This window comes from Labrus mixtus, chromosome 8, assembly GCF_963584025.1.
Source record: "Labrus mixtus chromosome 8, fLabMix1.1, whole genome shotgun sequence".
NCBI lineage: Eukaryota > Metazoa > Chordata > Actinopteri > Labriformes > Labridae > Labrus > Labrus mixtus.
Window position 1 is genome coordinate 7,107,021 of NC_083619.1, and position 23,887 is coordinate 7,130,907.

Consider the following 23,887-nt stretch of genomic DNA (forward strand, 5'->3'; position numbering starts at 1 on the left):
GACGCACAGAGTCAAGGCCATGCAAATACCTCCAGTTCTCCGCAGGGAAAGTTTAGATTGAATGGTCCCCAAAAGGCTCGTTAAAAGAATTGGAATAAAGTGGTCAACTCGAGCATTGGATGAGTTCTACACAGCACCGCAGGTCTGCACACTCACACACACGAGTAGTGGTTTTGTTGGTTATTAGTTAGTCTAATATATTCAGTAGTGTGTAATTAGCTGGTGATAATGTGGTAAATGGAGCAGTGTTTCTGCTGCGGGGAGGATAAACGGTCTCCTTGTTGGCTCTCTTTGATGTCTTAACTTTGTCTTTTCTTTACCTCTCACTGTTTCTTCTCCTTTATTTACTTTAGTTCTGTTTAAGGCTGTTCACTCTCACCTCAACAATTATTCAAAACCATATCACGTGTAGCCTATGAAGCAGAATGTGTGGCCCTTTGCAACATGCTTTACTCTACATGTAACCGTTAGCAGGGCTAGCACCACCAGTCTTTGTTCCCTCTTGCATGTCAACATCCACATGCCTTTGCTGAATGAAGTTACTCATCGCTCCGGTCGAGTTGTTCTATTCCAGTTGAACCTGTTCCAGCTGCTCCTATGAGATGCCACCTGTCCACTGTGCTGGTTTACATCCTCGTAGTAGAGCTACAGCCCCGGCTAGTGTCAGGTGGCTACGCTACATCTTAGACACAACATTTAACCAGCACTGTGGGCCTACATTAAAACAATATGGATAATTAGTTTGAGCATGCTGGTTCTGGTGCCGACTAGTGAGGGTTGAATCATTTAGTTAACACATATTGACAGGACCAGACGTAAACTCACAGAAGTGCAGAAAGACATGAAGGACTGTGAACAGTTAAGGTTCCTAGTTCATGAATTTTTGCATTAACCAGCTTGTGCATAGTTTTGTACGGTTTCTCTGTTCTCTTTGTAGTTTCTTGAAATCTTAAAGGAAGCTCAAAGGCTACAACATGTGTTAGTCTTTTAGAATGAAAATCTGAAAGCCCCAAAGAATTATTTGCCCTAAAAATAAGCTAATAATCAACATGATGACGTGTTTTTTTAGTTCTAGAAATACTTTTTATAGATCGAGGGTACCTTTCTATAACACCCAACAGAAACATGATGACGTGTTTAAAGTCTTCCCTGAAGCTCCCGTCAGAGTTCAACATAACGCCCTCTTCCACAGTTACCCATCGTAGTTTTAAAAAGCATCTTGTTTCAGTCGACTCTTAGCATCAGTACTGGGATGTTTAGAGCCCTTGTAACCGAGTCCTTTATTGACCCTGTTTTAATTTAAATCCTGAGCAGAGATTAGGAGAACCAGTTTTGGATGAAATGAATAAATAGATCATATTGATCAAACATGTACCTGATGGCTGATTTATATGTTTTGCAAAGTAAATTAAGATTTAGACAGCACATGTAAAGATCGCTGCCCTCATTCATGTTTAATTGGACATTAAGATGTGGCTAATGATCGTGTTGAACATGTGTTTAGTATAAGATCGATGCTGATTCATGAAGATCCTCATGTGGCTACAAACTAAACGGTCTCTGCATGTTTAAGTCATGACTTTTAGGGTTTCAAGGGAGAGTGTAAGGAAACAGTCTTAAGCGAGGTCCACTGTTTCCACCGTGTGTGTGTGTGTGTGTGTGTGTGTGTGTGTGTGTGTGTGTGTGTGTGTGTGTGTGTGTGTGTGTGTGTGTGTGTGTGTGTGTGTGTGTGTGTGTGTGTGTGTGTGTGTGTGTCGTGCATGCTGCCGTAGCCGCTCTAATGTATGGGGCATTAAAGTCGTAGCCTGGAGACAGCTGTAAAACAGGCAGGGCCAGGCTGATCAAAGTAAATGCCTGTGAATCTAGTTAACGTCAGCCCAGCCCCTCGCCGCTTTAATGAGCGAGGCAGCTGGAGCGCAGCGTGACAGGCACACACCCACACACACTTAGCGGCCACACCAAGCAGGAGTACACATCTCCAACAGGCTGCAAACAAACAAGAGGCTCCGTCGCACAGTACCTGAATGAGAATCGCTTTCAGAGACACAGACATCACGGAGCGTTATGATCATTTGACAGGTGTAGTCATATCAGGGAGTCGTTTTAAATGTTAGTTAGAGATGAATTTCAACCACACATCCTCCCTTTTTTCACCTTCTTTTCTTTCTCTTGCTCTCTACCTCCACCTTCGCTTCTCTCTATCCTCTTGAGACATAAAGAGACTGCTTTGAGTTGTGTGGAGCCACAAATCCTCTTAGCAGGAGTGTGTGACATCTGTCAGAGTCTTGCACCAGCTCAGTCCTCTTCAGAGTGTGCGTGCTCACCTCAGCCTATGAACCCGCTGCCAAGAGTTTCTACAGTGGCTTACAGGAACAGAAGCCTATAAATCTTTGGGGGTCAGAGGAACCTGTTCATTTAAAGCTGGCAGACTGGATTTGGACGGTCCTGCAGGTACTTCAGGTATGGCATCTGTGCATTCTGTCGTACCTGTGTGAGATGTCACACTAACGATGTTTCTGTGGAGTAGACGCACGTTGTTATACACACCATCTGCACACATGACAGTGGACTGATAGAAGTCTACATACCACAGAGATACTTTTCAGATCGGCGGTAGGAGGTCAGTTTTGTTGACGACACATGTCCAACGGGTCATTTTTCACAGAGATGAAACATGTAGAATCACTTTATTCTATGTCTTTATGTAGAGACAGGACAGTGGATAGAGTCAGAAACTAGAGAGACAGAGGGGAATGACATGTAGGGAAGGAGCTACAGGTCAGATTTGAACCTGGGTCGCCCACTTGGAGGACTGAAGCCTCCATACATGGGACGCGTGCCCTAACCACTAGGCTACCAGCGCCCCTTGATCCGTCCTTTTTTATCACTCCTGAAGTCTGCGTTGAGGTGACCTTATAACGATATTACACATGTTGAATACAGAAGGCTCAAACACACTGACGGCCCGGTGCATGTGGATTCAACCACCACGGCAGCCACAATCTACGCATCTGTCAGACCATGTAGGAGGGAAAAAAACGTGTTTTAACTTACCTCACAGTTTTAAAAAGCATTTGACATTTCTCAGTTTAAACAATAGACATGCCGTCTCTGCTTTCCATTAATACAGGCTTTTAATGTTTATCAATAACATTTTACAAAATGTCACATCTTCTGAGGAAATGGAGTTGTAGAAGCAAAAACAAGTCAGTTATTCGTCTGACGTGGTTTCAGCATCCTGTACAAAAAAAGAAGCGATCTCGGCAGTTTCCTTTTCTAGTTAACTCCAGATGTTCCATCTTCCTCACACAATCTGTTTAAACTCATTCATACATCTGTTACCGATACAGAAACAGCACAGACACGTGAATTCTGTCGGCTGGAATGTGCCAGCACTTGCAACTAAAGGAGGAACAAGCTGAGCGATGTAAGCAGTCAGAGAGGTGGAGGACAGCAGCAAGAGACCACCCAGCCCGAGTGTTGTTTCACTGTCAGACCTGTGCTGCATATTATCACCTGCTGCTTTACTGGAGATGGCACACTATCAAAGCAGTGCACAGAGAGAGAGAGAGGGCTGAAGGACTGTGAGATGGTGCTCCGCTGCAAACCGGCTGCTTTGCATTCAGAGAGAGAGAGAGAGGAAGTAGTAGTTGTTACAGGACCTGTTTTGGCTCGCCTGTCAAGCACTTGTACACTCTCAGGAGACACAGTGTAATACACATGCAGCACTCATACTGCACAGGAGTACGAGTGGTCAGCACGGTGAAGTCTGTGTCGTTTTAAATGTTTCTTTGGTCAGGAGAAACAGTGTTTCATCAAGATTGATGAATAAAATCTAAATGCCATATTCAAATGTTTAAAATGTAATTGATATGATTTCATGTCATTTAAAACCGTGCTAACATATTTTAAAGTTCTTTAATAGTAACAAAACAAAAAATACCATCCTCTTTTCTCTTGCCCTTTTTTATCATTTGGGGATTGTTTGTTTCTACATTTAATGTCAAATATCTTGGGATGTTTTTGTGTCCTTTAAACCAGCTCACAGCTTGTAACTTGCTCAGCTGACATTGCTGCGAGCTGATTGGTTGTTGAAAGTTACCCGATGACATAGAAACAGTCACTTAAACTTCAAACTGAGTTGTAGGAAATGCCACCATTGCTCAGCTCAAACAGTTTGCTGCTCCTTCTACCTGCAGCTTTGCATGTACAGAGCCTGGGTCTGTTGAAGGTGGTAATGCTGTTTGTGTTGTGATGGCCATGTGCTCAAGAAGGTCAGATAAAGACGTTCTGTGGGTGGGGAGAATTAGCATGAAGGGGGGTGGTCTCTGGGACACGGGAGCTCCCAGTCCAGCCTTCTTGTGGGGCGGATTAGACAAAAACCCAGATGAAGGGAGGTTCCCACTTGACGACCCTGGTGATGTTCTGGCTCTTGCAGCCCATTGGTCTACTCTACACGGTTGAGTTGTGGGAGCGAATAAGGGGCCATGATGTTGTAGGGTAGCTAGTATCGGTATAGTCACGACCTGGTTAGCCCACATAAACAGAGCCTGGGTCTGTTGAAGGTGGCAACACTGTTTGGGTTGACTTCTTTGTAAATAAATGATCGTGATCACTTCAGCTCTTTACATCAAAGTGAATGCATTTATAAGTGTCCTTGATGGCGACCTACTTTAACTCATCTTCAAAACAACAATGCTAACCCTCGTCTCTCTCTCTCTCTCTCTCTCTCTCTCTCTCTCTCTCTCTCTCTCTCTCTCTCTCTCCATCACAGGGAAACAAGAAGCTGTGCCCGCAGTGCAACACCATCACCTCACCTGGAGACCTGAGGCGTGTCTACTTGTAAAGAGCACACCCACAGCCTGCCCCTCCCGACCTGCGCCGCCTCGTCCTGCCAGTCCATTCCCCCCTTCTCATTTTGGAGTTCACCGCCCTCCATGTCGATTGTCATGTTTCCTCCTCTGTCCCGGGCCAGGCTCAGCAGCTCCAAACCACCCCTCCAAGAGCGCACAGAGACAAGACAGCCGTCTTTAAGACTCATCAGACTCTTTCAGGAGGTTCAAACTGAGAGCTGACTGCCTGGCCACCAACAAAAAAGAAGAAAGAAATGACAGAGACTTGAAACCTCACAGATGGACAGGCTTTTTCCCCTGCCTCGCTGACATCACCTCCTGTACATGTAACATGGGATGTGCACTGAAGGACCTTTATTCAGTGGAGACCCCCGACACCCAGCTCTAGGCTCTGCAGAGATCTTCATGCAGCCGGGGCTGGAAGGAACTTCCTAACACAGAATATAAAGACTACTTTTCCCCACTCTAGCTCTTCTTCGACATTTAATTGGTGCTGAAGCTTCTTTCTTTTTTTTCTTATTCGTTCCTTTTTCCGAAGTGAAAACGTATCTTCACGGCCCTGTTGAAAGGAGAATTAAAAAAAAAAAAAAGGGTCTGCCCACTAAAACTGAGCTTTCAACCAAACTGAGAATAACCTCACAACCTTGAAAAGGAGTGTGACACTCCTCCTCTCCTCCTCCCTTCGTTCCCTCTTTTTGTGGTGTAATAGTGAAGTAAACCAAAATTTTCCCTCCTTCAAGATGCAGTGCAAGCACATGTAATATAGTTCTATGTATGTTTACAATGTTGGGTGTAAATGACATAGAGTCCACACACACACACACACACGTACACACACTGCAGACACACACAGAAGTATATGATATCAAAGTACCTGTTTTTAGTTGGAAGGGTTTGGGAATGATGTTTTGGGGAAAAAAATGGCTAAAATAAAAAGAAGCCTTCTGTATTTTTAAAAAGAAGAAAAAGGTTTGAAGGTCCGTTGAAGTTTTATTTCATTGTACAGGAATAAAAAAATCTAAATAATAATAAACTACTCAAGACTAGATGGTCAAGATTTAGGTGGTGTAATTTTTCTGCAGAGTACTGTGGGGGGAAAAAAACAAGGAAAGACTTTTTTCTTACTTTGAAATGGTGAGTTTCTAATTCTGCAAACAAGCAGAATGATGCTCTTTAGTTGCAACACTGTCCAACTGAGCCTTTTCTTTTGAACCTCCACCTCTGCTTCCACTCATCTGGAGTAACGTCAAGCTCAGATCATAGTCTAGAGGTGTTTTCTTTCACCCCGACATGTCTCAAAAAGAAAGCTTTTTTTTTCCATTGGTCCATCAAGTTGCTATGCTGCAAAAACATTCTCAAAATGGCAACCGTGAAGGGCAGCTTCTTTTTTAGCTAAAACAAAAATTGGAAGTCTCTTAAGAAGAACAAAGGATGGCCGAGGCTGAACTGGAAACCACCAGAACCTGCAGCATCCCCCCTCCCCCAACCCACCCCCTACTTCCCCTTTACGACAGCAGCAGCAGCAACACAGGTGGTGGTGTGCTTTGTGTTTGTAAAACTATGTATTCTGTGACGTCTGTATTGTTGTAAGAAATGCTGAAAAAAAAAAAGAAAAAATAAAACTTCTCAAATACCACGAGTGCTTCTTTCACACACCCGGAGGGGGCAATGACTGAAATGTTGTCATGTTCACCCAAGATAAAGATGGTCATCAGGCGAAGAACAGGGGTTCAATGAATGAGATTTTTCTTTTTTTTATTAGACTTTGTAGCCAAACTTGATTGTCTCCTTCCACTGTGATAGTATATGAAACAACTTCAAATGAACACTAGCATTCGCTTGTTGCATTTGCATTAGGATTCCTTTTAACTATGTTGATTCAAACCTGTCACAAATAATTCACATTCTGGGGAAGTTATGATATAGAGGATGCATTTGTAGCATTAATGGAGAAAAAAAGTTGCAGTGATAATAAAGTTAAATCTTAAAGTCATTTAAGTTATTTAACTGTTAAATAATCTACAATTTGACGAACAAAAGTCTGATAAATATAAAAGAAAAATACAATATTTCCCTTTGAAATGTAGTAGAGTACAAGTATAGGGTAGTGGAATAATAAAAAAATGTATTGTAAGTCTAGTACATAGATTAATAAACCTATTAACTTTGTTTTGGTTATTTGATTGTGTAAATATTAGACTGGAGGTTGGAGACTTCAAATCAAGGCAACTCCTGGACCCTGGTCTGTTCCTGTAGCATGGGGGTCCTGTGAAACCCCACAGTCAATGAGGACTCACATATTTTTGACTTAAGGTCTTCTCATAGATCTGACAGAAAACAGACTATGTTGGTGCTGAAACCTGATACATCCTTTTTTTTAACAAGCTTTGGTCCTTTCTTTGATTGTATAACTATCATTAAAACGTCAAAGGAGCTCATCATGTCACTACTGCAGCTCCTGCGGGCTGAGATGAAGGCTTGTAGAAAAGTGGCTCCCAACCTTTTCATTTGGAGCACCCCAGGGCCCACACGAAAAAAGAGATATATCACTGTCAAAAATGTACACACAAAAATTGTAATTGTTTCTCATGAGAACCTAATTTAGAGGTGTGGCTAAGAAGCCTGATATTTCTGAGTGAGGAGAAATATATTTTATACACAGTTTCAGCTTGAGCCCTTAAAGGCAGGGTTGGTCATTTTCTCCAGATACACTTTTTAAGATTTTGGTTGAAATTGTCTTTAGGTCCTGACAGACATTAATAACTCATGTGCTCTGAAAAAGGAATGAAGAAAATCTGTCATCTGTAGCAGTTGTAAGCCTGTAAAAACTTTGACCAATGTCTGCCACGAGGTACCAACCTGATGAACCAATCACGCCCGTGCACTAGCCCACACTCAAAGCGATGACAGAGTGTATTCTGTGAGTCTAGTCAAGTATTGTGAGTAGTAAAATAGTCAAGTTAGAAAAAAACAAACATGTATTATGATAAAGTTGAGTGTTTACTCACCGCTGAATGAGACATGAGACGACATAGTTTCTACACAATGCAAGCGATGAGCTGAGGTCCGCTTCTGGAGCAACGGGACTCTTGTGCATGTAAGTGAGGGGCGTGGCTTTTGAGGGAGCACAGAGGGGAGTGGGTGGGTGCAGACGAAGCACTGAGGGAATGCTACTTTCAAAATCCTGCTAGTTTTCGTAAATTACCAACCCTGCGTTTAAATAAATGATCCAGCAAGTGTGTTAACATTTTAGTAAGCATATGCAAATCTTGTTTTGACAACCTCAAAGCAGACTCATGAGTGCTGTCAGATGTTAACAAAGTTTTATTGCATGGGAGGAAGCCACAGCAGACGGGGGGAGCCTGACTGTTTGGCAGTCAGTTTAGGATGGCATGAAGCATGCTGGTTCTGCTGATCCCAAACCACCATGTCTCATTTACATTCCTGCCCAAGAGGGTTCTGGGTGAATCCCTCACCAACACTACCGTCCTGTATAGTGTCTCTGTTAAAGCATTGTAGTCAATATGCTCAGATTATTTCAGAAAGACAAAATTTAGGAAGATAGAGAAATGACTTTATTACACGTATCTGTTCAAAGTCAATAAATATATGATGATAAAGACATCGTACAGATAAGAGTATCAAGTCATGTCCCAACAAAAGCTTCTTTTCCAGCTGTTGTTCTAAAGGTTTTAAAGGTTTTAAAGGTTTTTAATACACATTTAAAGTCAAAAATTCCAGCCTGAGGCATCATGATGACATCATCAATAGTGGCCCACAGCTCATTTTTTTCCCAGGCTTTTCTGACAGGTTAATCTCGCTCTAAATATTTTGGTTAAAACCCCATAAAAACATAAAGAAATCACTCAGTTTTTATCACATTCTGACAAAAGTCCTGGTAGCTAATAGGGAAGATAATTAATGTTGGTTTGTAGTGATCGGGGCCGCTCCCTTTATGTGCCAAAGTCAAATGTAGAAAACAGCATCGCCATCTAGAGGACTGTAACACACAATCACTGCTCTCCAACTTTACACAGCACATTTCCTCAGTCAGCTGAGTGCCAGATGGTGTCAGCAAGCCTGGAGGAAAGGTGTGTATGTGTGTGTGCCTGCTGACTCTTGTTAAACGATGTTATAGGACCCAACTCTCTGCCAAACATCAGAGCTCATTTAGCAGCCAGCAGCAACATTAATTGGCAAGAATTAAAACAGTGTGCTCTCTCCTACCACTTTTTGATGCTCAGATCTGTGTCCAAGCCTTAAACAAAAGCAGTATGTAGCCGACCAAGGTGAGGCCTTATTAGGCCCAGCCCTGCCCAGTATGTGCTGCTGTAAGTGCTGTCAGATGCTAATAAAGTTGTTCTGAATTAAGAGGAAACCACACCATGAGATAAACTTTGTAGAAGTTTCTGGAGTAGGCTAGTCACTCAAGACACTGACATGTTCTGTAAGTGAATATTAAACACTTTACAATGTTGTTGTCTATGTTTGCCATGTGCCCAAATGCAAAAGAAACATCTGAATATGTCCCCTGTTGATTTAGTGTAATGCTTTTTGTTAGCTCAATCAGCATGTTGTTGTCTGGTGGGGTTAGCAGATGATTTGGGTTTTGCTTGCTAGAAATGAGAGGGAGATTTGAATTGTTTGGTGGCTCAGTTAGCATGCTAGTTAGCCTAACATGGTATTAGCTAGCTGCTGCTGCTGGCTAGCATGTTGCCAAGTTAGTAATGTAGAAGTGTGCACGGTTATGAACTAAATTGATGAATATGACAAGCATTGTTGTGTTTGGTAGGTCAAGCAGTTTGCAAGTTATAGAATGTTCTTACTGGGTTGATGTTTGCTGTTAGAGCGAAGTAGACAGTTTTCTGGTAAAAGAAAAAGTCTGATGCTTGTTTCAGAGGGCTGTTGGTAAAATGTTTGTTTTTTCTGGAACTCTTGAACACAACTTTTAAAGGCTTCTATGTGTCATTGTTACTGTATACAGCATTGTCATTCTTTATATCACAGTTTGAAAAGTACGGAGCCCCTGAAGTCCCAAAAAGTTAAAAGAAAATCTTGTTCGCGCAAGATAGGCCTATATTATTATATTTTTTACTTCTCGGGACATGCTCAGTAGAATAGAAAGTGGACCCCCCCAAAAAAACATTAGCGGTAGGCCATATAACATGCAGGGTCCAGCCAGCTGTATGTAATGTAAAGGTATGGTTTGGGACCTGATAGAGGGTTTATTGATTTTATTTATGATTTAAAGGGTTTAGATTTTTCCAGATTTATGATGACACAGCCTGATACATATGTCCCTCCAAATAAAATGTTAAAACATTGAACTAATGGGCTTCCAAAGAAATGGCACATTTTTATTTGTCTGTTGGTCACTGAGGTGGTCAAAATCAGCTTCAGTTGTGTGGTTTTAAAGTTATGACACTTCACTGTTTGTGATCTTCAGAACACCAAAAGTAATGAAACAAATTTCACAAACTTAAATGAAGTCCTCCTCATCACGAATTCACACCTTTGGCTTTACAGCAGTGGTCAGCTTTCATTGACCTGTATGTAGGCTACATGTTTTCTAAGTAAGTCTTATACCTGCACTTGTACATGCATTTAAAAAACTCTGCCTCTAGTGCCCCCAAGTGGTTAAAAACTACACATTTAAGGTTGTTCCAAAAGATTGTGATTCTTTTACAAAGAAAAACATGTGGCTTTAGACCGTTTTAGAACGTATTACTTATAATTTAACTCACAGGTATTTCAAATGAAGTGATCAATGCTGTCAGTTTTTTTGATTCACGTGTCACATACATTGTTTAAACATTCAATGGTCAAGTTTATTCCTCAACTCTATTTTGTACTATCAGTATTTATTATGTCTTTATTTAAACTCGAAAATCATTTAATGTATAGAGCTAAATGTAAATAATATTCTTTTAACCAGGTTAGTACAGACATGTGTGAACATTTCTGTGTATGTGCATGCAGCTGTGAATCCCATGTTAGATATGAAAATGACTTTTGGAGGTCAGTGTGTGTGTGTGTGTGTGTCCTGTTGAGGTGGTGTGGTCGTATTGGCTTCTTACGAACACACACACACAGTCTGATCAATACAACATGGCTCTCCCTGGCCGGTCCAGGGAGACGCCCGTATATTTATAATGCACATACACCGACTCATTAATACACACTCACAGTTTGCAACAAACGGCTTATTGATTTAAACACTGACTTACTTGGGGCAGAAGAAGATGGTGATATTGGGCAGTCTTGGATGTGTTGGTGTGTGTGTGTGCTTAGCTTCACGTTGGGTGCCAGAAGTACCAGGAAATCTATTGAGGAGGCGCCTGCAGAAAGAGGCAGGAAATTGAACCAGTTAACAGAAGAACCCCCTGAAGGCTGGTTCAATGCCATCAAGGCCATTTAAGACATCAACCAGCTCCACCCAAAACCACCAGCAGACCTACCATGGTGTTTGTGTCCTTTACTAATTCTGTTTGATGAGTGGCTTGATTTAAAAAAAAGCAGGTAAATTGCAGAAAATGGAAATGTGGTTATGGGAAACTTCTTAAACTTGATTTGGGTCTTATGTAGATTTACAGTTAAATCATCTCCAGGAATGTTAGATATGTGAGAGAAGGCTTAAGATATCTGTTAAATATAAAAAAAATCATCTTTATTATCAAACCACACATCATCTACGGTTGTTCAAATACTAAAGTACTAAGTATAATGTCGACATAATTTACTTTTTTAGATTTAATGATACTTCATATATATCAAAAGGACAGCTGCTGCCTCTGCTAGCCAATAATGTACATGCAAATCATATTACAAGTGTGTTACATGTGACAATTATTTGTTAGGTGTTGATCAATTAAGCAATATCACAATAAAGGAAACACACACACACACACACACACACACACACACAGTGTTAAAATGTGGTAGCCAACTGGATATCATCACTGCTTTGATTATCTTCGGCATTTGGCCTGTGGCCTTGAGTACAATCACAACACAGCAGTGCAGATATACAACATCTAAATGTATAAATCAGTTTGTCAGGGACATTACATTTAGACATTGTTACATCTAATGAAAGTGCAACCGATGCAATGTATATAGGACTTCTATCCAGGGCTTATTTGCAGTCCTTCTCCCTGGTTAGGCTTTTAGCGTGATATTGCTTTTATACAACAGTTCTACAACCAGCATAGAAAAAAACCCTGTATTTTTTGCTGCATCAATATAGTTTTACATTAATTTGAAACTGGTCTGTTTCCAAGCAACACAAACAGTTACCTGGACTCTTTGTACTTTGTGTCCATGGTAACCAAAGCCCAGCTACTAAGCTTGACGTACATTTATTTGAGTGTTTTCATCTTTTTTTAAAAAGCAAGTAAAATCAAACCAACTGAGTGAGGAACCTATACTGCCAATTAGATGAATCAGGACAAACTAGAGGGGCTTTAATTTAACTTCCAGTATCAGAACACCTTTGTAAGGTGGAGTGATACACATTGTGAAAAGTCCCAGTGATGTTACCCTTAGGCTTGTTTTTTTTCCGTCTCAAAATAGTATTTACATTTTACATAGTTTGTAGCAAAACTCAGTATAATTTCACCTCTGTACGTACAATGAGAATAACTACAAAGAAAATCAGTGCACAGAACTAAAAGATAAAATAAATATTGTTTCATTACTGTAATACAAAGGGTTCCATCTTCTTGCCATGAACCTCTATAAATCATTTGAAGCCTCTTTTATACTCTGACACATGACTGAAGTGTTCTTTCAGTTGAGCACAGAAGCAACATGAGATGAGTTGGTGATCAGGGTGTTGCCTGATTTGCAATAAAATTAGGTTGATATTTGAGTGACACCAATGGATTTTTGCTTCGAATTTATCAGTTTGGAGTCATGTTTTTGATAGATGAGCTTCTAGTTTAAAGAATTGTGTGAATAGTTCTGTAAATTAAACCTTTTCCCCTGCAGTGAGTCCATGTCACCACCGGGTGGCAGTGTTTGATAGCAAAATCACTCCCAGCTTGTCCTGTAAAACTGTGGAGGTGCATAGGCATGTAACCTGGTGAATATTTACATGATACCAAATGAAGTGGATTACCAAAGAACAATTCAGCGATCAATCATCTGTTTACTAGTTTTTGCTGTTCACCTGATAATATAGTTAGAGGATAAAAAATTTGACTCAAAAGAAGGAAAGGAAAGACAAAGGCAGAAGTCAAACTGAACAATGGAACAAAGAAAACCTAAATGAAACTGTCACATATAAATATACACTTAAGTTTAATGAAAGTAGAACTACAGTTTCAAATGTTTGTGAATGAGTGAGCAGAGAGAAACGATGAGAGGCGATCAGCTCTTCTGTTTCATCTGCTTCTTCAGTCCCCTCACCACTTCTCCTTTCATCTCGGCAAGCCCCCCAGGGGAGAACACTGGCCCTGTGTGTGTGTGTGTGTGTGTGTGGAAGAAGAGGGGGGTCTTGGGATCTGGCCATGGGATCAGGATCCCAATATCTTGAAAGAGGGAGATGACAACACGAGATAATGGTGAAAAGGAGTGACAGGGGTGTGTGGGATGTCAGTGTGTGTGTGTGTGTGTGTGTGTGTCTGCATGTCTATGGGGGGGTTATGCCCTCCCCCAAAACCCCCAAACCTGTGATATTCTACCTGCTCTCCATCACTTGCAGAATATACCATGTTCTCTTTGCAGACCTGAACTCAGGACTTAATAACTTCCTGAGGCAGACCGTCAATGATGTGCAAAGTTTTCATTAAAAATGGCCTACAGAACATTCAAAGGAAAATGTTTTTGGTCTTTGGATCTGCTGTGTGGTTGAGTGTCTCACAGGAAGAATGTATTAAAAACACAGATGTCGTTTTTACAAACAGCCAAAATGCAACTTAACATTACCGTTTTCAGCTGAACTCGTTGTGTAAACCGGGCCTAATGGTGCCAGATCTAAGCTGCTGCAAACAGTCCACCAATTCAGACTCAGGCTGTTTTCGAAACCGCATACTAAACTACTAGTACATACGGATTTGGCCAAAATGCAGTATGCAGTATGCAGTATGCTGTATGCAGTATGCTGTATGCTGTATGCGAACAAATGCGAGATCTGCAATATGCCAAAAATACCTGGATGTCATACTGATTCAGGAAAAATGTACAGTATGCATCGGACCAGTCTACCTCGCGTACTGTTTCCCACAATGCAAAGTGCCAGGTCAGAGGCGGTGACTGAATATCTTGGCACATTATGGGCATGAACCAATAACAAATATGACATGTTCATATATTTATATATCTTACCACCTCAGATTTTCCCGCTTTGTAGACTGTACAGTGCCACAGCTGGACCAGCAGCTGCAGTTACAGGGTCCTTGGCTTGCTCTATTACTACATATTATTGACAGCTGAGTAAAAGTTTAACCTGAATGTCTGAAAAGTATACTACAATTTTAATAGCAGGCCAATCATATTTCAACCCAGGGCATTGTGTTTAAATGACAGAATATATGAGAGATTGTACACTTGTTTGATTTTAATTATGTTAATTACCTCCAGATGGACTGTTGTTTACTTCCGCATTCCAGGACCGGAAACCAGTTTAACCGTGCCAAGCATACTGCAAAATCACAGACGACCAACAGTCATACTACATACTACAGTTGAAATCAGTATGCAGTGTATAGTATATACTGCATACTGATTTAGATAGTAGTATGTAGTACGCGGTTTCAAAAACAGCCTCAGATTCTTTATTGTCCCACAAGGGGAACTTTGTTTAGCAGCAGGAGCACACAGAAGACAACAAAAACAAGGACAACATCAGTGTAAAATCTAAATAAATAAAAAATCAGACGAATATTAAACTATATAAAACATTGCAATAAAATCAGTCAAGAGCTCAAACCAAAATGGGAATTACTACCAGGCTAGTGAAGTGCAAAGTGGCAATGTGCAAATGTGTAGTTAAAGTGCAAAAAACAACAACCAAAGGGCTAATTGCTATTTCATATTGGTTGCAACAGGGACAAATGAGACCTGGAGGCTTTTAGTTGTCCTTACAGGCGCTCTCAAACGACGACCTGAGGGTAAAAGCTCAAACTCAGTGTGAAGTGGGAGGAGCATGAAGGATACATTCTAACAGACTGATAGAAGTTAAACATTCCATAATGTATTTAACAATCTCTATATACTGTACACTGATGTTTTATTTGACTACAGTAGCGTTGAATAAACACACTCTTCAGTTGGGAACAAGGAGTTTTGAAATGTGTTACAAAAGTAACACCAGAGCGCAAAACCTACAGCAGAAAAACTCATCCACACGGACAACAGCTCAAACACATTAAAACAAACATGCAGCAGTTAAAACAGAACACTGCAACCTGACTGTGCTCACGCACAGGTGTCAAACGACTCAAATGCCCACGACACTCTTTATTGTCATCATTGACTTAATACACAGCCGCTCAGTCTAAACACACACGTTTAATGTGGCGTATGCGAAGCAAAACTCACATCCTGCTTCTGATTGAAATGAAACGAGCCGGCCGTGACCTGTTTTCACCTGCTGATCCTGGTCCAGCATCCGAATGTTAATCCTTTCTGTCTGCGTTTAAAATAAAACACACTGTTGACATATGAGGCGGGGCAACAGAAGAGAACATGTCAAATCATTCGATTACTTTAGATGGACTTCACTGTCCACCTCAGTGGGATTAAGAAGAGTAAAACTTGTATAAGATGTAATGAATCCAGACATGTTGGAGTCGAGACACAACCAAAGCTCTATTTTGGACTGTGTGAGTTACTGTAGCTCATTTTACAAGTTATTATATCATTTTTGAGGTTCATCGTTCTTGAACATTTCCATTCTAAGCAACGCTCGGTCAAAAAGTCTACATCAAAGCTATTTTGTCACCAATCCACTAACAGGTGGGAAATCATCCTATAACCCAGGGGTTCCCAAACTTTTAAGCCCAAGACCCCCAAAATGATGGCGTTATAGACTGGGGACCCCCAATTAGGCCATGGTGGTTGTTAAAACATTAACCATTGCTCACACTCTTAGGCCGATCCAAACACTGGCATTAGAACAACACACAAGAACAAAAAAGCATAAACACTGTAATATAATATTACGGACTACATTTTTGTCAAAACTGCAGTTCAGCTGATCTATTTTTTTTTTTTAATCTATTTTTTAGTATCTATCTATTTTTTTGTATATTCTTAATTTTTCTTTTTTTAATTTAAATTATACTGTGTTCACTTTTTGTTTGCAATCTTTGCTCTTTGCTGCTGTAACACTGTACATTTCCCCGTTGTGGGATAAATAAAGGATTATCTTATCTTAATAGTTTATTGTAAGAAACGCTAGAAGAAGAACACAAGTAATCTCTTGAACTACTTTTTGTATTTCACAATAATGGATAAAATATGCCATTTTAAACCATTTTACATTTTTACATGTTTTTCAAAGTAATCTTGCGACCCCCACAGAGGGTCTCGAACCTCACTGTGGGAACCACTGCTATTGCCAATATAAAAATTGTGAAGACACTGATTTACAAAGCTTCTGGATCGACTTAACTCAGGAAAGGAAAAAGTTAATAGACTAGCCTAAAGGTAAAAAAACACAGAAAACAGTCAAAATTGAGGACAATGTATTTAAAATGAGTTGAGCATGTTGAGTTTGCACTACCAGTCTTTGGTCCTCCTTGCACGTTAACATCCACAAATGTGGTTACATATTGCTCTGGCTCACAGTTTAATCTTAATTTTCAAGCTCAAAATACTGCCAATCTGTTCACCGTGCTCGTTTACATCAGGGTTGTAGAGCGGCGAAAGCGGGTCCATTAGCTAGGGCTGCAGCCAGTCTGTGGCTACCTCCCCAGCTAGCAGGTTGTTTCGATGCAGTTTGAGCACAAAATTTGGGCGTTGAGGTCCAACATAATGAAGTATGAGTTTGTTTAACCAACTAGAAAAGGTTATATTGACTAAACACTGATCTTAAAATAGAGCAGAGAAAACTTTATCATTGTGTAAATATTGTCACCTGGAGATACACTTGGCATCAGTGGCCAAGACAACAGAAACCTCAGAGATTACCTGCCACGACTGAATACTCTCACTCTGTTTCAACTCAGTTCAAAGGCTTTATTGGCATAAATGTTGTAGGAACAGGTTTTTTTTTTTTTTTTTCCTAGAGTAACGTCAAAATATTCAAATATTTGGAGATTATACAGTTACACCTTAAAATGAAAACTGACAAACATAATGCATTCAAAAAGTCACCTCGTTATTCATCCAAGTTTTATTCAAGGATCTGTGATAATTTGCAATGTAAACGTTGGTGGTTTTAAAGTTGACTGAAAGCTTAAAACTTTAGGTAACAGCAGGCCTGTGTGCAGGAACAAGTAATCTTTCCAAAGCCTGACTGTAAGGTAATGATAGGCCTTGTTTGCACGGTGCTCTCCATAATCCCTGCAGAGCTCAAATAAAGATCAACAAAGGCGATAGACAACACACACACACACACACACACACACACACACACACACACACACACACACACACACACACACACACACACACACACACACACACACTCTTCCCTGAACGATGGAAGGTGTCCTAGTTCTAGCTCTATTTAAATATTTGTCCCAAGTGTTGTCTGAGAAGCAGTAAACTTTATTATATGAGAGTAAAATGAGTACAATCAAGAGTGAAATGCACACAATGCACACACAAAAAGAGATCTGTATGTGGAAAGATCCAATGATAGTTCATGAATTAGCTGCATATTTATAATGTCAAAGGAATGAATAAAGGAAGATGTGTCCCTCACATGTGCTTAAGAAGAAATGTCTGTACATGATGTCTTCAGGCTACTGCATGTAGTGAGATATAAGAACACAATATCATTTTTATTCTCAACTGGTTTAGCTTCATGGATCCACTACAACCTCCTTTTCGACAAATTGCGGACAGTATTTCTGGCCTTTTTGTCTTTATTGGATAGGACAGTTGAAGGAGACGGGAAATGTTTGAAGGAGAGAGTGGGAGATGAATGGGGGGGGATTCACATTGAGGACTAAAAGCCTCTGTACATTGGGGCGCGGGGCATAACACCGTGGCTACATGGCGTCCCAAATCCTGCACATTTTAAACCACTCAAATGCATTTAGGCTACTTATAAGGGGCGCGGTTCGGACCTGAAACAGATCATCTCAAATGGTCACAGTTCGTCAACATCACAAAGCTCCACAGTCATCTTTGAAAGCTGAGTGTTTCTTTTCTTAATGCAGTTCAAATGTTCATGTCTTCCTGCTTTCATGTCCCAGCACTTCCCTCCCCACAACACACTGAAGTTTTTGTCCTCTTGTATCCTCGGTGTAAGAAAACCCTTATTTCATGTATTCAGTGCTGTATTTGCTCAACCAGCAGCATGAAGACACGTTCCACTTGTTCTTCTGTAGGTGTTTAATGGCAGGTGGAAAACGCATTGAGGTGCATGACAGTCACCTACTGTGTTGGAGTGTAATTAAACTACTTTAGTAGGGCTGGGAAATTAAGTATTGAAGATATATCAATATATTTTCAAACTAGATATAGAGGGTGAGACAGTATACCACTAATGTTTATGAAGCATTTAAAAAGCGTTTTACGTTGCTTTTGTAGAGCCACAATTTTTCTCCTCCCGCTGTCCGTCCCTCTTCACCTTCTTCACCTTCTTCACTCAAACCAGCTGCGTAACAAAATACAGAGCTGTGTGTATTTTGTTATGCAGGAAATGTATTTATTTATTTTTAAAATCTAAGGTGCTTTTTTATTTAACTGGTAAATGGACTTGAGCTTGTATAGTTTTTTTCTAGTCTTCTGACTACTCAAAGCGCTTTTACACCTCAGGTCACACCTTCACATTCACACACTGCTGAGTCAGCAGCGTGAGCTATTTGGGGTTAAGTGTTTTGCTCAAGGACACTTCGACATGTGACTGTAGGAGCCGGGGATTGAACTCCCGATCTTCTGGTTGAAGGACGACAACTGAGTCACATCCGGGGGCTTTTTTATTAACTTTTTTATTCCACAAACGGGTGTTGTATTTTTATGACATTTTACATCTTCATGTTGACATTGTGCAGCTGGTTGTTAATAAAAGTGCCAGTGTCACATTTGGCATTTGGCCCATTTTAATTTGACGTTGAACTGACTTGTTTTATTTTTAACAGAAAATAAATATTAACATATAAATCACCCCCTCCACCCCTCCTTCTTTTACTGTCACCAGGCAGACGCTACACAGTCATATCGCCCAGTCCTACTACTGGAAGCACACTGTGACATTAATTTGAGATGCTTCAGTGATATAATGTATTTGTAGTCATTTCCATTAAGGGGGTAAGGTAAAGACTCCTATTGGTTATTACAGTTCTTTAGTTCTTCAAATCAGATGATGCACCTGATTTTGAAAAAGAAAAGATATAAAAATAAGGAGAATAGATTAAATCTCAGGTGTATATTTTAAAGTTATGTATCCAGAGTTTGGATTGTTCGATTGTACAGAGCCTGTAATCCTTGAAGCGGGCGACCAGAGTTCAAATTTAACCTGTGGCTCTGCATTTTCCAACTCTATCCACTGTCCTGTTTCTCCAATAAAGACACAAAAAGCCCACAAAATCTATTTTTATTGAGAGTTAATAGTTAAAGATTGGAGTTAAAGCTTGGGATATTGTCCAAACCTACAAATACAAATGTGGCACCACCTTTTGATATCATATTTTGGTTTTGGTTTTCTCCTGTGTGACTGTAATTAAAGACTCCACCAGACCTCTGAAACATCAGGATATCCGTTCTTGTTCAGTTGGTGTGTTAACACTCAGATCCTCTTGTGATGGACAGACGTTTACACAGTCTCCTGTGGAGCCCCTTCCCACCTCACTGTGGACCATCCTTTAGTAATCAGCTGATAACACTTCTTACTGACAGCCTCTAATCCCTGTCACAATCCCACGATTAACACGTCAGTTTGTTAAAGGGGAAGAGTCCAGTGTGGCTGTTGTTGTTGTTAAGATTTTACAAGCAAATGAGTTAACTTCATGTTCATACTCGAGCAAACAGTGAGACAATGCTTGGTTAGTGGAGGCTTTGCACAAACAAGGATTATGGTCCTGCTGTTTTACTAGCTGTACTCATGCATGCACACATGCCTGCTGACAGACAAGAGGCCATTGATTGTGTAAAGAAGATTATAGTAGCCATGAATGCCATTTTTTTAAAGAAACTTTAAATCCTCCTCACTTTCTGTAGCCTACTCCATACACCACTTCACAAATGTCGGAAACCTCTCAGTACATTTTCCATTTCAAAGTTTATTAATACCAGGTGCAGATGAAACTGTCTTGCAGCCAATCAGATCAAAACAACTTGTGACAGCACTTAGCTGCTCCATGTAACATAACGTCACATTTCTATTACTTACAGACAATTCATCATTTGATACAAAGATTTTGTCGATTTGAGGAACAAAGAAATTACTTCTGTTAATGCCTGGGTTTGTTTTTCAGAACTACTCACCGCTGGTCCTGAATGCAACCTTTGGAAACATCCCATCTCTACATGAGGAAGGAAGGCAAATAATGTTTGAAAGTAAGCATTGTGTATCTTTTTCCTTGCAGCCTGAGCCTGCAGTCTTTGATATCAAAGAGAAAATAAATGATTAAATGTTACATCATTTATTTACAACACAAATTAGACCCTCAAGAACATGAGGACCTTCTACAACAATGATGATAAAACTGACTGATCATTTTTGTTGTGTTAGGACTGGTGATTGTGTGAGTGTGTGTTTTCTTTAACAATCGTACATTATATTGTTGGATGGTTTGATCCACATCACGTCACATTTGGTGCATGAGGTGTGCAAACTTTCATGCAAACTTGGTTGCAGAGCGAGAGAGAGAGAGAGAGAGAGAGAGAGAGGTTTGTGTGTTTTTTCTCGGCTGTAGTGTTGATCGTCTCAGAGGATGAAGTGTTTATACTCTCACACGTCGTAGTAAATAAAGTACGACGAATCACTTTCATCGTACCACAAATCTGGTTTATTGCCAAACAGCAGAACTGAGAAGACTGACAGAATATTCCTGAAAGTAAAAAAGTTAAAATGTCAGAAATAGAAGCTGTAGGAGGCGATGTATGGAGGAGGTTTTCTAAAGTCTGCAGTCATTGGTGTTACTGTGATTGGTCCACATGTTAGTGTACGGTGATTGGTCCATAGATTAGTGTACTGTGATTGGTCCATAGATTAGTGTACTGTGATTGGTCCATAGATTAGTGCACTGTGATTGGTCCATAGGTTATTGTACTGTGATTGGTGCATAGATTAGTGTACTGTGATTGGTCTATAGGTTAGTGTACTGTGATTGGTCTATAGGTTAGTGTCCTGTGATTGGTCCACAGGTTAGTGTACTGTGATTGGTCCACAGGTTAGTGTACTGTGATTGGTCCACATGTTAGTGTATGGTGATTGGTCCATAGATTAGTGTCCTGTGATTGGTCCATGGATTAGTGTACTGTGATTGGTCCATAGATTAGTGTACTGTGATTGGTCTATAGGTTAGTGTACTGTGATTGGTCCACAGGTTAGTATACTGTGATTGGTCCACATGTTAGTGTATGGTGATTGGTCTATAGGTTAGTGTCCTGTGATTGGTGCATAGATTAGTGTACTGTGATTGGTCTATAGGTTAGTGTCCTGTGATTGGTCTATAGATTAGTGTACTGTGATTGGTCTATAGGTTAGTGTCCTGTGATTGGTCTATAGGTTAGTGTCCTGTGATTGGTCCACAGGTTAGTGTACTGTGATTGGTCCACATGTTAGTGTACTGTGATTGGTCCATAGATTAGTGTACTGTGATTGTTCCATAGGTTATTGTACTGTGATTGGTCCATAGATTAGTGTACTGTGATTGGTCCATAGATTAGTGCACTGTGATTGGTCCATAGGTTATTGTACTGTGATTGGTCTATAGGTTAGTGTACTGTGATTGGTCCATAGATTAGTGTACTGTGATTGGTCCATAGGTTATTGTACTGTGATTGGTCCATAGATTAGTGTCCTGTGATTGGTCTATAGATTAGTGTACTGTGATTGGTCCATAGGTTATTGTACTGTGATTGGTCCACAGGTTAGTGTACTGTGATTGGTCCATAGGTTAGTGTACTGTGATTGGTCTATAGGTTAGTGTCCTGTGATTGGTCCACAGGTTAGTGTACTGTGATTGGTCCACAGGTTAGTGTACTGTGATTGGTCCATAGGTTATTGTACTGTGATTGTTCCATAGGTTATTGTACTGTGATTGGTCCATAGATTAGTGTCCTGTGATTGGTCTATAGATTAGTGTACTGTGATTGGTCCACATGTTATTGTACTGTGATTGGTCTACATGTTAGTGTATGGTGATTGGTCTATAGGTTAGTGTCCTGTGATTGGTCTATAGATTAGTGTACTGTGATTGGTCCATAGGTTATTGTACTGTGATTGGTCTACATGTTAGTGTACCGTGATTGGTCCACATGTTATTGTACTGTGATTGGTCTATAGGTTAGTGTCCTGTGATTGGTCTATAGATTAGTGTACTGTGATTGGTCCACATGTTATTGTACTGTGATTGGTCTACATGTTAGTGTATGGTGATTGGTCTATAGGTTAGTGTCCTGTGATTGGTCCATAGATTAGTGTACTGTGATTGGTCCATAGGTTAGTGTACTGTGATTGGTCCATAGATTAGTGCACTGTGATTGGTCCATAGGTTATTGTACTGTGATTGGTCCATAGGTTAGTGTACTGTGATTGGTCCATAGATTAGTGTACTGTGATTGGTCCACATGTTAGTGTATGGTGATTGGTCCATAGGTTAGTGTACTGTGATTGGTCCATAGATTAGTGTACTGTGATTGGTCCACATGTTAGTGTATGGTGATTGGTCTATAGGTTAGTGTACTGTGATTGGTCTATAGATTAGACTTTTTGTGGATTTCTCTGACTGCACCTTCACCGTCACCTTGTTCAAACAATCGTAGACGCTCAATGATAAGAGGGAAGTTATTTATACATTATATAACACACTACAGTTTAGTGTGTGTGTGTGTGTGTGTGTGTGTGTGTGTGTGTGTGTGTGTGAGAGTGAGAGAGAGTGCGCATGCGTGCGTTTGTGTGTATGTATGCGAGTGTGTGAGGAGGGGCTCTTCCCAGAGGTGGGGGGGGGGGTTGAGATGAGGGATGAATGAGAAGGTCAGAGGAGAGCCGTCTGTCTCTGTGTGTTGTGTAGCTGAATAGATGAGAGCCGGTGTGGCCTCAGGCTCTACCTGACAGGCTGGCTCACTGCCGACCTGCTCATCATTCTTTAGCTGACTGTACTCACCTGTTCAAATACATCCCAGAACACAGGGGGAGGGGGAAGGAGGGGGGGTATCAGCCTGGTTCTGAAGGTTACAGATCACCTTGTATTGTTCAGATCAAACTCTTTCCACACTCTGAATCTATCCTCTTAAACCCTGAATATCTCAGCGTTTCCATGACCCCCCCCCCCCCCCCCCCTAAATACTATTTAACGCTTTTCACTCCTGTTGTTATTCGTCTTAGAACATGTTAAACAGAAAAATATTAAATCCAGGATACACTGACGCAAACAAAGTTAGAGCTACATGGTAACATTTCGTTGTACATGTAAAATGACTAATAAAGATATTCTGATTTTTGCAGTGTTTGCAACTGTGCAGTCTCTTGCCCTTTTTTTTAATCTGAATTGTGTTTGAATGAGTATTTCTAATGATTAAAATAAAAATCCTCATAGTGATTAATGTACAGAAGCTGAGCCTAATCTCAAAGTTTGGACAGAGGAAAAGGTTTTCCATGTAAGGAATAGATTTAAAAACAAATGCATATACAGATTAAGTTGTAGATACCAGTGTATCATTTATTTGCCTTTATTGGAGAGACAGGACAG

At 40.5% G+C, this 23,887-nt stretch overlaps 1 protein-coding gene across 6 annotated transcripts in view; it reads left to right on the forward strand.

The window, feature by feature from the left end:
- Nucleotides 1-6,486, forward strand: part of rnf220a (ring finger protein 220a) — a 166,905-nt gene extending 160,419 nt beyond the window's left edge. For all 6 annotated transcript variants that reach the window (XM_061043985.1, XM_061043983.1, XM_061043984.1 and 3 more), the window contains one exon: nucleotides 4,775-6,486. In XM_061043985.1, the coding sequence (XP_060899968.1) occupies nucleotides 4,775-4,846 (72 nt within the window). In that variant the 3' untranslated portion in view covers nucleotides 4,847-6,486. The remainder of the gene's footprint in view (nucleotides 1-4,774) is intronic.
- The last annotated feature ends 17,401 nt before the right edge of the window (nucleotides 6,487-23,887 follow it).